Source organism: Lissotriton helveticus, chromosome 6 (assembly GCF_964261635.1).
Source record: "Lissotriton helveticus chromosome 6, aLisHel1.1, whole genome shotgun sequence".
Lineage (NCBI taxonomy): Eukaryota > Metazoa > Chordata > Amphibia > Caudata > Salamandridae > Lissotriton > Lissotriton helveticus.
Genome location: NC_136067.1, coordinates 1,789,639,199 through 1,789,653,096, shown reverse-complemented (window position 1 = coordinate 1,789,653,096; position 13,898 = coordinate 1,789,639,199). Strand labels below are relative to the sequence as shown.

Genomic DNA, 13,898 nt, shown 5'->3' with positions numbered 1-13,898 from the left:
CAAAAAAGGAAAGGGTAAACTGAAGAGCATCAAGGAGTAGGCGGAGCAGACAAAAATATGACAACAGCACCACAGAATACTGGATATCTGAAAGCAATACATGTGAACAGAAAGAAATAGGAGAGAATAAAAAGGTACCAGTGACCATGTAGAAATACTACCAAACCAGAGAGAAAGAGTGCCTAGAGCTAAAAGGAAGAAGCATATAATTCAAAAGAGCAGAGATGTAAAAGGAGGTGAGGAGAGGGCTTACCTTGCACATTCTTCTCCTTTTGGTACTCTACTAACAATGGCCAGGAATAATGAGGCCGGATTGGCAACCCCTCCTCCTTCATAATCTTCATTAGCTCCAGTGCTAAACCTGAAGAACACAAAGATCAGTTAGTATCAATTAATCTGTAAGGCAAATAAGGATCATGTCTAGATCAAAGGGAAGATTCCCTATATATTTTTGCTCTGTTTGTCTCAATAGAGTCTTTTATGAGCATTTTTTAGAAAACTAAGAGCTTAGGAGTCTCTTTAATTTCTGTTCTTAATATATCTTGCAGTTTCACAAACATTAAAAAAAAAACTTCCCACTTTTGTGTAAGTTACTTTTCATAGTAATTATTGAATTTCATTTTGTGTGCTCATACATTTTTCATGTTAAGAGTTCCTTTTACTGTATTTCCATAAGCATAATAGATTAGCCAACATGTGTTTCATGAAACACACTACTTCCTCACAACTCCATTCTTTAAGTATATTGTAATTAAGGTTCATTATTTTTCATTATTTACTCTTAATCTTTTTTAAGATGGCATGGAGTCAGAAGAAACATATGTATAAATATATAGTGTCTGTAATCAAAGCAAGAGTTGCTGGTTACCTAATTTTCGGTCAGAAATAAGTAATGAAATTAATGAGTCTGAACACCTTTGTTTTTTAAGATCAGTGGATACACCATTCCACACACAGTCAGATTCAAACAGCATCTTTACCTGTTTTTTTGGATTCCAAAGCACAATACAAGGTAAACTGCAAGGCTGACGAATGCAGGTTGGCAGTGGCTAGACCATCACAGAAATGCTTCAGCTTCTCTGCTGGCTACAGCGTGACATTACAAATAAAAACAGTTATTAGGCAAATACAATATCTCGGGTTTCTCATAAAGGTCGCTACTTTTTGCTCAACTATTAATTAAACAAGATGCTGCATGTAACACACGAGTATCATCTTTTACCTAGCAGCATTTTATGTAGCAACTAAACAGGCATTACTGACAGTTCATTGCAGTTTTAAAAACTGCAAAAGAAAAGCATGATAAAATAACATTTCTAAGAGCAACTCTCATCAGTGTTTCACTAATTCAGATTCATAGATCCTCGTGCTAAATCTGCCTTTAGTTCACTTTTCCAGGTGGAAATAGAATAAATCACCCAGTCAGGGGCCACTGATACTGCATTTTAAGACAATCTGCATTGCAGGGTAATCAGATAAATATCAGACTGCCTAGGCAGTAGCAAATTACAGCTCGTATGTACCATATGAACTAATGAGAGAGAAGTGCTAGAATAAAAATCACATCAGCAGACATATAAAGTTCTCCTTCAGCAGATTTCCACCCAGTTCAAGTACAGAACACAATTCAAATGCTTTTAAAAGGGACAGTGGGATTCAGATAGTCCCTCATAGCAGTTTGTATTCAATGGCGCTCCAAATTACCCTGTGATCACATTTGGCCCGCATGCTCCAGGAGTAGAGGGCTCACATCTCACAGTAGCAAGTCCATGTCATCGGTTCTATTCAGAGAGAACAGCGCCACATCCTCCCAGTTTTTGGACACATGTCAAAATATTATTACACTTCCAAGTACCTCAAAATAATTCTCGTGATTTGGGGCCGCAAGTGCTTTTAGAAAAAGAATTGTGCCACACCAGGTGCCTATTAAGGCTTATTGATTATAAAATCCCCAAACTAAAGTCTAAAAAACAGGCATCAACAGTACCAGCGTTCTGTTGAGAAGCACATTACATGCATTGAAATGCATTAGGTCGTTCAAAAGGAATGCTATAACCAGCTCAATGTCCTTCCCTCTAAAAATAGGGCTTGCTTACAAACCAGCTAAATGTTATACACCTAGCTAAACATTGGCAAACTGAAAAATGGAATCAAACTTACCACATTGACATTAACACAGTGCCGCAGAAAGAAATTGCCATGTTGTGAAGAGTCCCCATTCGGACCATCTGTCGGGAAGGTAGGAAATGATTTCAACACCTGAAAGGCTGTGTCTTCCATGCCTTGAGTCACCAAACTCAGGCACAGGTTCATTGCATCTACAAGAAAAGTCAAAGAAACACTTTTGTCACAAAATGAAGGGTTCTTGCATGAAAAGAGAGAAGTGAAGTGCTGTTGAGCGGAAGGTTGAGCTAAGTACTTGAAGAGAGCAAGGTTAGCGGTCTAGTCTGGGGAGGAAGTGTGACTATTTATTGCGTATGCCAGAACGGACGCGCAGTGGTGAGGGCAGATTGTGGCAGAATCTGCCAAGACCCGTTTGTGTGGAGATACGGGGATTTGCAACTTAACCTTTTGCACTTGCACTTTGGTTCGTATCTATTAATTTTAAAAATAATCTTGTTTTTTAGCCATCCTCATTGTTTTAATTATCTTCACCCCATCTAGTCCCCTGTACCTTTTAGTGGGGTGAAAGTGTTCTGACCCTCTTTTGCGGGTACCTGCGCCCCGCTGTTCTCCTTCCCGCCTCGGTCCGACGCGGCAGCTATTGCTGTTGAGCGGAGGGCGAAGAAGGTAGATCCAAGTACTTCCACCTCTTGAAGGGAGCAAAGTTAGCGGTCTAGTTGGGGGGGTGACAATTTATTGCGCATGCCAGAACAGATGCGCAGCGGACGCATGCAGCGGGCACGCCAAAGGCAAGCCCGTCTGCGCACGTCCGCGACAGGACTAGCCCGCAGGTATACCTCCAAACAGCTATTTGCACTATGCCCCCCATCATGGAGAGGTGCAAGTGTAGCATATTGGCAGTGTACCTGTGTCATAATTGCAGTCACTGCCCATTCATGTCTGAGACGAGCTCGAAAATTAGGGAGGCCGTCAGAAGCTTAGTTTTTCTCTGATTAACTGTAGATCCCTGAGGAAACAAACATGAAATTCATGACTAGCTGTTGGATGACCAGCCGGATGTGCTATACCTCACAGAAACCTGGTTAAATGAGGACTCGGCTCCAGATATTCTTGCAGCCCTACCACATAACCATGGTATTATTAGAGTGGACCAGCCGACTAACAGGGGAGGAGGGATTGCTATTATTCACAGTATCTACTCAGTGACCAGACGTGGGTCTCGTGCTCACTAAGACACTGGAGTCAAGCTATCCTGGCTGAAGACGGCTGATAGCCAGAAACTGGTCCTAGGACGCTTGATTCCTGTCCAGGGAAGACATGGCTTGGCAGTTCCGGCTGGACTGTTCCCATGAGGCACAGGGTCAAGACTGATTTGTATATGGCCATGTCTGAACTGGGGTGGTTTGGTGAGCAAAATAACGATCAATTAAAACCACAGATCCGTGACTGGGGGTGAATGTTGTGCAACATTCCGTCCATCATTTTGTGTGTTTTGCTATCTACTCAGTGCACCTTAGAGCCCACTGATATTGAGGATAGTGGAGCAGGCTTTTTCTCCATTATGGCATCCTCTAACTGCATTATAAAGGGGTTTTTGATTTACCGGCCTCCTGGGCCCCATACGGGGTTTGCGTCCAGCATTATTGAGCAAATAATGCAACCCACACTGCGTTATGGCAAAATGCTGCTGTTGGGGGATTTGAACTTACATTTTGACGATTTGTCAAAAACTGGTGCTCAGGAGACCTGCCAGGCACTGGCTGATCTACAACTGACACTTAAATTGGTGCTTCCTACTCATCAACTGGGCCATCTATTAGATCCGATTTTTGCTAACTGGGGTGCCTTACAAACTAAATCCCCGGTTCCTGTCCCGTGGTCTGATCATTTTGTGGTCCCCTTTAGCATTACGCTGCCTCAGTCTGATGTATTGACAAAGACAAGCTTTAAGGAACAGCAGAGGAAATTTACTACGTTTTCAATGTCTAGTTTCAATTTGGCCTTACAACAGGGCAGGCCACCTGGTGGCACAGATATTAATTCCGCATGCGATGCACTTGACAAACGCATCGTGGAGACATTAGATAGTAATGCTCCTTGGTCCTCGAGAGCGTCTGGTAGGCAGCTTAAAACCGCACCATGGTTCAGTAGTGAGCTTAGAATAGCTACATCAGCCTGTATGCGCCTTGAAAGAGCGTGGAGGAGAAATTTCGCTGAGCTTAGGAAAATTTAATATAAATCTAGTCTTAAAAAATATCACTCTCTGGTCAGGAAAGCGCGGGCTACCTACTATAGTGATAGGATTGGGACAGCTGAGAACTCTTTGAAGGAACTCTTCACTATCTTCAAAGAGATCTCGTCACTAGCAAGAGTGACAGCTCCTGACACCAGCTCAGCTGACTTCTGCAATAGGGTGGCGGACTTCTTTGCGGAGAAGGTGGGAAAGATCTACTCTACCTACCCTGACACAGCACGATATGGGCGCGCGGATAGTAAGGGGACATCCAATATAAATTGTCTCTGTGAATTTGCAGCCCACACAGGTGACGTACTTAAAGATGTAGCCTTAAGCATCAAGTAAGGTTCACCTAGAGATCCGGTCACCCCTAAGGTCTTAAGAGGGAGTCTAGATGTATTAGAGCCTTACATCAGACACCTTCTTACGCTCTCGATTACCTCTGGAACTGTCCCTAAAAGATGGAAAGAGGCGATCGTCATCCCCTTAAAAAAAGAACCCGGACGTTAGCATGAGCCAACTGGAAAACCTACGCCCCATCTCACTGCTGCCTTACTTCGCTAAAATAGCAGAGAAGGTGGTCAACACCCAATTGACAGCTCACATTAATAAACATAGACTACTTCACCCCACTCGGTCGGGTTTCCGTGCCACTTACTGCAGTGAATCTGCACTGCTCTTATCTACAAAAATCATCCATAGACATGTAGATGAGGGACAGATGGTTGCTTTAGTCCTAATAGACCTCAGTGCTGCATTTGACACTGTTGCCCATCATACGCTTCCACTTCAGGGCCCCAGGGAAGGAGGTGTGGCTGGCAGAGCTATGGAATGGTTAAGGTCCTTTTTACATCACCGTAGCTTCCAGGTGTCGCAGGGACCTTTCTACCCCAAAAGCATCCATCTGGACCAAGGGGTCCCACAGGGCTCCATACTCAGCCCCACCCTCTTTAATTTCTACATCACCCCCCTGGCAGAGATTATAGGGAAGTTTGGCGTCAGTGTTATGTCATACCCTGATGACGCACAACTGGTGGTGACCCTAATTCAAGATCATGATAAGGCAGCCATCAATTTCTCAACGTGCCTACAAGAACTGGCGTCTTGGATGGCTTATAATTGCCTTAAACTTAATGGCAATAAAACAGAGGTGCTAGTGATCGGTAAAGCACCCTCGATCTGGTCCTCAGCATGGTAGCCTCAGACGTAAAGATGGGCGGAAAGTGGACAGAGCTTAATGTCCATATCCTGAATACAACATGTCTCTGCCTAAGCGAGACCTAATAATGGATATTGGCACGAGGACAGCACATTGGAAGGGGCAATTAGGGAACAAAAAAAGATGTCTGTACGCTTTGGGATAGTGCATACACTACTTAATACACAACAGATGCAACTTAAGCAGATAAAATATTCACTAGTGGACTTTCTGATTTTTATCACAGAAATTAGAGCATGGGTGCATCATTTGATAAACAACATTCTTTACGGGGGCTGCAGACCAAATTAATTTTAATAAAAGTAAAGTAAAGTCCACATTTGTAAAGCGCACAATCACCCGTAAGGGTCTCTAGGCGCTGGGGGGCCGTCGGGAAGATTAAGCGAGCTATTGCCCAGAGTCACATGGTGCTGGGCTGACCTGCCGCCGGAGCCGGGGATCGAACCGTGGTCCCCAGATTCCAGCGTCAGTCGCCCTGGCCGCGGCGATAAAAGACCCCATCAATGGCGGTTTCAGCATTTTTCACCCTTTTAACAGTTTCAAAAGCACACATCCTATATGTGTGCTTAGCATCTGGCTAAGGCGCTCGACCTCAGACCTGGGGATCTGGGTTCGAGTCTCGGTAACGACGCCAGCAAACCTCCTGTGATTCTGGGCAAATCACTTAATCTCCCCGTGCCTAAAATGAATGCGTGTCCTCATGTAACGTAACTGGTGCTATGTAAAGCGCTCTGATACCCGATTCAGTTCGGGTATAGTTCGCGCTATATAAAACTCTGTAAAAAAAAAAAGAAACCGCCTGACAATCACAATCAGTGGACGCAGTATTGCAGAAAATGTTATGTCCCAGCACCCAAGTGCTTTTAGAACAGCAGCAGTTTTAGACAAAATTAGAAGAAGCTCCCCTTACTCTAATAAACGCAAACCTGCAACATTTCCCACCAACTTTTTTTTAAAGTCAATTTAAGATTTCTAAAAAATGTCAAAGGATTACAGGGTTTCAAAGGTGATTACACAACACAGAATGGATAATGTAATTTTTTTTGTATTCTTAACAAAGCAGAAGAAAAAAACTTTCACTGTGCACTAGCAGCATCTCTTTAAAAAGACTGGAAATGCCATGCCATTAGAATACCTAAATTAAACAGGTGTGATATTTACAGTTGCATGAAGACCCATGCTGGTACCAAACAACAACAGTTGAGATATTTCAGCTACCTGCAGAAAAAAGCCAGAAGTTGCTAATAGATGATAAGAGTGATACAAGCAATCTTAACTTTATAAACAAGGCCTGCTAAAGAGGACCGAAATTGCCAAATTATGACAGAGTGTTGTTATAAATACTGGGGGCTGTAATTAACATTTTTAAAGTGTTTTGCAGGCCGATTTTACGGCTTTACCTGGCACATATCCCCTGTCATATCGCATCCGTTCCACAATATCCGGCACATACTGAGAGTAACCTGCCTTGGACAAACTCCAGATAATCTGCATTAAATCTCTGTCCGTGAGATTTCCCTCTGCCTTCTCAACCTGTCCCAGTGTCTGAAAAGAAACACCACAACATTTGACGGGTGATTATCAGTCTACTGTAAATTTAAAATGAGAATTAAAAAAAATCTTATTTTAAATGCATTTGGAGATGTTTTAAGAAGACTACTCCTAAGTTTCATTAACAAACATTTTAGTTTGTTTGAAAGAATCCCATCCCACCCGCCCCCCAGTCATTGGTCACAATTTCCCTTTTGCGTACCTCACTGGTGAAAGCCAGCAGTCACAATTACATGTTGTGGGTATAACTGTACACAACACGAGAAGAGAAACGCCATTCAAAACAGAGGTCCTTTGAAATGTGTAATGCTACGACCTAATAAGACAGACAGATAGATGCCAGATACTTTATGAAAGGCAACAATAGCATTTAATTTCTTAGCAGTAAATGACTATTGGCCATTTGTATCATTCAAAATTGCAATTGCAAACGCCAAAATTCGCATAATTTCAGCATTTGCAATTTAGCTGAGTGGGATATATGAATGGAAGACAGCCTCGCAAAATAAGGAATCGCAAATTTGTGATTCTCTATTTTGCGACTGCATTTAAGGAATCGCAAATTGCGATTTGTTAAATGCAATGGAAGAGGCCCAGAAAAAGCGCAATTTGGCCTTAAGGACTAGCAAATTACCACCAACTTCAAGTTGGTGGTAATTTGTGATTTCTTTGAAAAATGCACTTTTTTTGCATTTTTCAAAGTGCCATGTGGAGCACATACATGCCCCTAGGGCATGTATGTGTGCCACATGCGCACACATGCACATTTCAGGGATGTAACAGTGTGTCCTTTTGACATCCTGGCACCCTTGAAATTGCATTCTCAATTAGTGATTCTCTAATTGAGAATCGCAAATTGAGAATGGCTTCCCATTCATTCCTATGGGCCTCTAGGCCCATAGGAATGAATGGGGAGGTATTCCTTAAATGCGAATCGCAATTTGCAGTTCGCAATTATGGAATATGTAGGATTCATAAAATGATTAGCAAATCCTACATACATAGCGTTTTGCGATTCTCAAATAGCGATTCGCAAAAAAATCGCTATTTGAGAATCGCAAAACCAAAGTTTCATACACATGGCCCTATATTTTTTAAGTTCACAGGAACATTGGCATACAGAGACAAACATCCTATAAAACGACAAAATGTAAAACATTAATAATTTTTAAGTAACATCAACTTGCATACACTATGAACTAAACTGTTTAAAGTTTTTTTCCTTCCTTAAAGGAAAGCAGGCATATGCATTGGCGATATCGACTAGTGATGAGCTACAAAGCGATGAAGCCAATCAAAAAAGGTTTGTGTTGTAATATTTGAAGAGAGCAAATAGAATTCTACTATAGATAAAGTGCAGGAAGTAGTTTTAACCACCAATTTATCACTGTGCCCGATGTATAAAAAGAAAAAGGTGAAGGCAAGGAAAAAAGAAATGCGACCAATAATCCAAGGTGTCACAGATGAGATATGACTTAAGCATTTGAAATGTGTATCACAACCTGAAGGGTAACATCAGAGCCATTTTGAAAAACAAATAATTTTCATCGACGAAGAGTTCAGAGCAGATAGATGGAAATAAATCGATTCACACAATAATCTAGTAATCGTTCAAGCCAAACACATCTACATGTGATAACTGATAGGCGCAGCATTTTAAACCTATTAATTATCCTCTTTTCATAGTTTACAGCAGGACATTAAGTACACAGACATGAGTGAGAGTTTCAATGTTACATGCTTCCCTTTCACACAGTTATTTCTTTCAACCACTTCGCTCGAGTAGCTCTCAGCATAAACGTATAGGTGCAGGAGAGATAGGCTCACGGACAGCTCAGCATTTACAATCAGCAGTATAGGGATTTTATTTATAGCAATGCAGTGACTGCAAAACACAATTTTCACTAAAATCCCCAGAAACACATGTAGATAGAAAGGGGAAACTAACAGAATTATTCACAGTTAAGCAAATGAAATGTTTCAAAGTAATCAGCTTTGCAGAAACCGATTGCTTATTGCAAACACTGGCACAATTTTAGACCACCGTAGGATGTGGGCTTCAAAAGGAGGGGGGACGATTGGGGGGCGGGGGGCGGGGTTGAGCTTAACTAAATAACCTAAACGAATCAAGTCAGGACTTGCGACTGTTGAGCATTTAAAAAAAAAAAACGAAATATTCTTCTGCACTTTTAGCTAAAGAGACAGAGCACCTGTTTAATATTGTTAAAATCTCCTTTTTCAGCGTATGCGTTCAGCAGTGCAACATATGTATCAGGACCAGGCTCGATTCCGGCACCTCGCATGACAGTGAGGATATTTTCAGCATTTTCCATGTCACTGTAATGATAGAACACATTAAGCCACATTAAAAGTAATTTACATTTGTCTTGTAGCAATCATTTACATGGCACCTGTCTCAACTAAACACAATTAGACCACCCTTTCAAAATCCATTTCAGGCATCATGTAATATAAAATAAAAATATATGAATATAACCTATTAAGGGTGTATTCACACCAACTTAAAAAAATAATAAAGAAAAAAAACATTGGCGCTGCATTATCTTTAGTGCTTACCTTTAGACTCACCGATTACCAAGCTTTGTGAACTGCTACCTCAATATGGCCAAAAATTGTTTTTAAAAAAACGATTAAAAGAAAAGAAATCGGGCAGAACCGTATGACACCGGTACTGCACACGCACATTCTTCCAAGGTTCCAATCTTCCCTCTCCCTGGATTTCCTACAGCCCAACTACAAGAGCTCCCATTTGATGACCTGCCTAGCAACTCTTATTTGTTGATTCAGTATTGTGAGTTGGAACTATCTGAACGCCAAAACCCAACAATAACATTAAAAACAAAAAGGTAACTGTTTCATGCGTATGTACTCGCCCACATTCAAAGAAAAAAACGGGCATAATGTTCCAATCATGGAGATCAGTGAGGGAGGAGGAGAGTATCAGTATACAAAAATCCTTGATAAACATTCTACAGTAGTTTTTAGAAAAGATGTGTAAAACCGTGCATTCGCACATCTAAGTATTCCTAAGGCTGGAACATCCCTCTGAAAAGTCAAAGACCGTTTCTTGGCTCAAATGGAACATGCAAGAATAAATCCTGAGACGTAGAATATGCTTGGTTTTCTTAAAAGTGTATTATGGATAGAAGATTAATATGTGTTATTTGCTCAGTTGACCAGTGGCCCGAAACACACAAACAACGGACCATTGACTGGCACCCTCCATGACTTTCCCAAGGAAGGGGGTCTGGATCAGGGACCTAAAAGCTCAATACTGTCTGAATTAAGGGCACAGTGGCGAAGGAATCTGTTAAGCAAATCAGAGAATATTTAAAGCATAATGATGCAGAGGCAGTGGGATAGCCATAGTATGGGATGCAATGAAGGCAGCACTACGCGGCACTGAGGGCTGGGAAATTAACTTAAGGGAAAACTGAAGGAACTTGAGTATCCACATAAGACAATCCCCTCCAAAAGGCTATGGCATAGGCTCGCTTCAGTGAGGGGTTAAACTCCAGACACTGGAGACAGACAATCTGGCTAGAATGGGACCATGGTTTTATGTATGAGGGTAGTAATAAAGCCACCGGGATATAAGCTAATAAACTATCAAAACACCAAGCTCATTCCTTTATAGTCGAGGTGCAAGATAAGGGTGGCATAACACTTGTGACAGAAAAAAAACATCAGAAATTTCATTTTGTTGATCAAACTTTATGTATCCCAACACCACAAACGGTGCAACTAGGAAAGACTACCCCACCTCCATGCACCTGCCGGAGCTAATCAGGGTGTTGGCAGATCCTATAAGCTCTCCATGACTTTAGACAAGGTAAAATGATTGACTACTTAAAACCACATATGGAACTGCAACCGGCTGGCTTTATATAAAGTTATGGCTCTGCTGCAGGTTGACACATCGAAACCTTTCACTGAGCTTCAGAGCTTTACAGGCATTGCACAACCTGTGGAAGCGGCCATGTTTTATAGACTCCTTAAACCAGGTTAGAACCTCTGCCAGTATTTCTTTTAGTCTCATATCATAACCTAATACTGAAGCCAAGACTTCTGTGGGGGTTTTATCTGGTAGAACAGATGAAGCACTGCGATTATTAGTACACATTGATCAGGCTGCTTTTGTGAGAACTCAAACTCTAGTGAAAATACCAAGAAAGCTTAGCAGTTAACCAATATAGTAACGTGTAGAGGGAAGGGATGCTGTGTTTATCTCCTTCAACTCTAAGAAAGCTTGTGATAGGGTCCACTGGGATAGGATTGCTGACATAGTGTTTTTTTGCGTGGACCTGAATTCTTGACTTGTGTATTGGCCAATTGCCAAAGACCTAGAGTCAAGATTAGAATGAACAGGCAGTACGCCATGGGTAGAGGTATGCAACTGGGGTGTCCCCGCACCCGTTCTCTCCATTGTAATTTGCCTTCATGACTTAACCCTTGCTACAAAGGATCAAGGAAAATTCAGTCATTACGTGAGTAACCTTCGGGCAGGATGTCTTCAAAGTCACAGCATTTTCAGATCATATTCTGCTTACAATGGTGGAACTTGGTGTCTCTAGAAAAGATTATACTAGAATTGAAACGGCTAAAGGTAGCCTTCAGTTTCCACATTAATTTCCATAAATCAAAAGGGCTGTTGGCAACACTAGTAATAGATGTAGGCAGTTACCATCTTCCGATGGTCGCTGGTGGGGGGTACAATTCCTGGGGTTCAAACAAATGCTCAACTTGGAGAAATAAATGGCAGAGAACGTCATGTTCTTATATCCGTGCATTCCAACATTTTAAGATACAGAACCCAATTTTTAGAATGACAAACTTTCGCGACCTACTTTGTTTTAATAGACATGAGGCAAGCCAATGTATTAATGTAATAACAGCAATTATTTGTTACCATCAGGAACTTGACCATGCCCTTTTATACTGGACTGTGGTAAAGATATGGATCACCATCTGCCAACATAAAAAATAAATGGCAGATCGTGGACTACAGGGGAGTCTGGAGCTGAAACACTTTTCAGGGGTGGGTGCCAGTCTGTGGCATCCATTCGCTAAAATCACAAGGCTTCTGTAAAATGTTGGTGTTGATACCAGTGTTTTTAGGAAATTTGGGAAACTTTCTGCTACAGAATTTGGGGTAAGGCCTCATATCCTTTGTTGTGCTAAAACAATGAGAAGCGGTGCATTCTGGACTTCATACGCATATATTGCATGTTCATATAGCAGGAAAACGACCTAAGGGCGCTTTACATCAGTGCCAGATTACATTACACTGCGACAGATTAGTTTTATTATAACCACAAAAGATTAGGCGATTTGCAAAGGATGTTTAGCCAATGCCAGGACCCTAACCTAGAGTCCTAGATCCAAAGTGCCAAGCTCTGGCCATTAGGCAACATTTATATATTTTTCAATTTTTGAGTGAAAGTCAAACTCGAGTAGCATTGGTGTGTATGGCCAAGTATAGTGAGCACCCTCTCTGTTAATATGGTTTTGTGAACTAATAAAAACACCAGCAATAAATAGTGGAAGGTTCACTCAGAGTCTTGCTTGGGAATACGTTATAAAACTGGACCGAGGGGCAATGGTGCACAATCAGGGCTTTTCATTTTAAATATAATTTACATGTAGACCAGGACATTTGCAACCCACCAAAAATTGGCTCACCAGACACTAGTGGGCCTCGACCCACAGTTTGAAAAACTCTGCCTTATATAGAATTGTCAATATCACATCGGCATCGTGGCACACGGAAGGGCACAGCAGTGGGTCAGGCCCATAGCAGTCCTTAAATTTGTGGTCCTCTATAAAATACTATACGTCCCTCATATGCTTCTACTAAATCCAAGGAAGAGTGGCATGATAAGTTTGCAAACCTTTAGTAATGATTTCATATTGAGATACGGGTGGAGTGGGGGGGTCAAGAGACTGTGAAATGGCTGGATGCAATTAATTAGATACCCTGGAAGATGGGAATGTGGTCCCATATTACTTGGATTCTCAATACTCCTTTGTGTACTTTCTTGCGAAGTGTCTTGATGGGAAACTGGTAAATTGTGGTGCTTTATAGACAACATTTGGTAGAATGTCCATTAGATGAAAAGCATTACTTCAAAGGAACAAAAAATTAGTAACACGTACATATCGCCAGAACCACACTCTACTCTGATGGTATTGGACAACATAGGGAACAGAGGAAGGGCGCATTAGATAGAGATCTAAGCATCAAGGGCACAGGTAAAAATGTTAAGATACTTAAGAGTTTGTGCTTCCTAAAGAGGAAATGTATTGATATATACAACTTAGATACTGGGTGTCCCAACCCAAGTGTGTTGCCAATGCACCACTGATTAGCAGCTTGAGCAGCTACCCTTTTACCAGATAGGTCAATAAGCTTAGATTCTTTATCTGGGGAGGTGCATCACCAGAGGTCTGTGAGTTTCCTCTTTCACAAGTATTGAAAACTACGAGGGAATCTGGAGGGAGCTGTCCTTTAATAATAACAGGATCAGAGAGTGATAGTTTATATAAAAAATGTTTTATCAAATCCAGGTGTTAAAATACGTCCACCAAGAGTGTCCTTAAAAATCTCATCGGCATGTCTCATCATGCCTTTTAACATAGGGAGACTGACTGACTGTGCGAAGACTCTAGTATTTCAAATAAAAAAATAAAAATCGCCATCTAAGGTCTCTTTATGCTGCTGCTGTGGAAATTAGCTCTAGATAGGAA

General features: G+C 41.5%; 1 protein-coding gene across 1 annotated transcript in view; it reads right to left on the bottom strand.

The window, feature by feature from the left end:
* The window catches only part of LRPPRC (leucine rich pentatricopeptide repeat containing), an 848,306-nt gene that overhangs the window by 719,357 nt on the left and 115,051 nt on the right, over positions 1 to 13,898 (bottom strand). The window contains exons 7-11 of the mRNA XM_078649683.1: positions 9,341 to 9,467; positions 6,980 to 7,124; positions 2,161 to 2,318; positions 981 to 1,086; positions 254 to 361 (exon numbers count right to left, since the gene is read on the bottom strand). Of these exons, the coding sequence (XP_078505809.1) occupies positions 254 to 361; positions 981 to 1,086; positions 2,161 to 2,318; positions 6,980 to 7,124; positions 9,341 to 9,467 (644 nt within the window). The remainder of the gene's footprint in view (positions 1 to 253; positions 362 to 980; positions 1,087 to 2,160; positions 2,319 to 6,979; positions 7,125 to 9,340; positions 9,468 to 13,898) is intronic.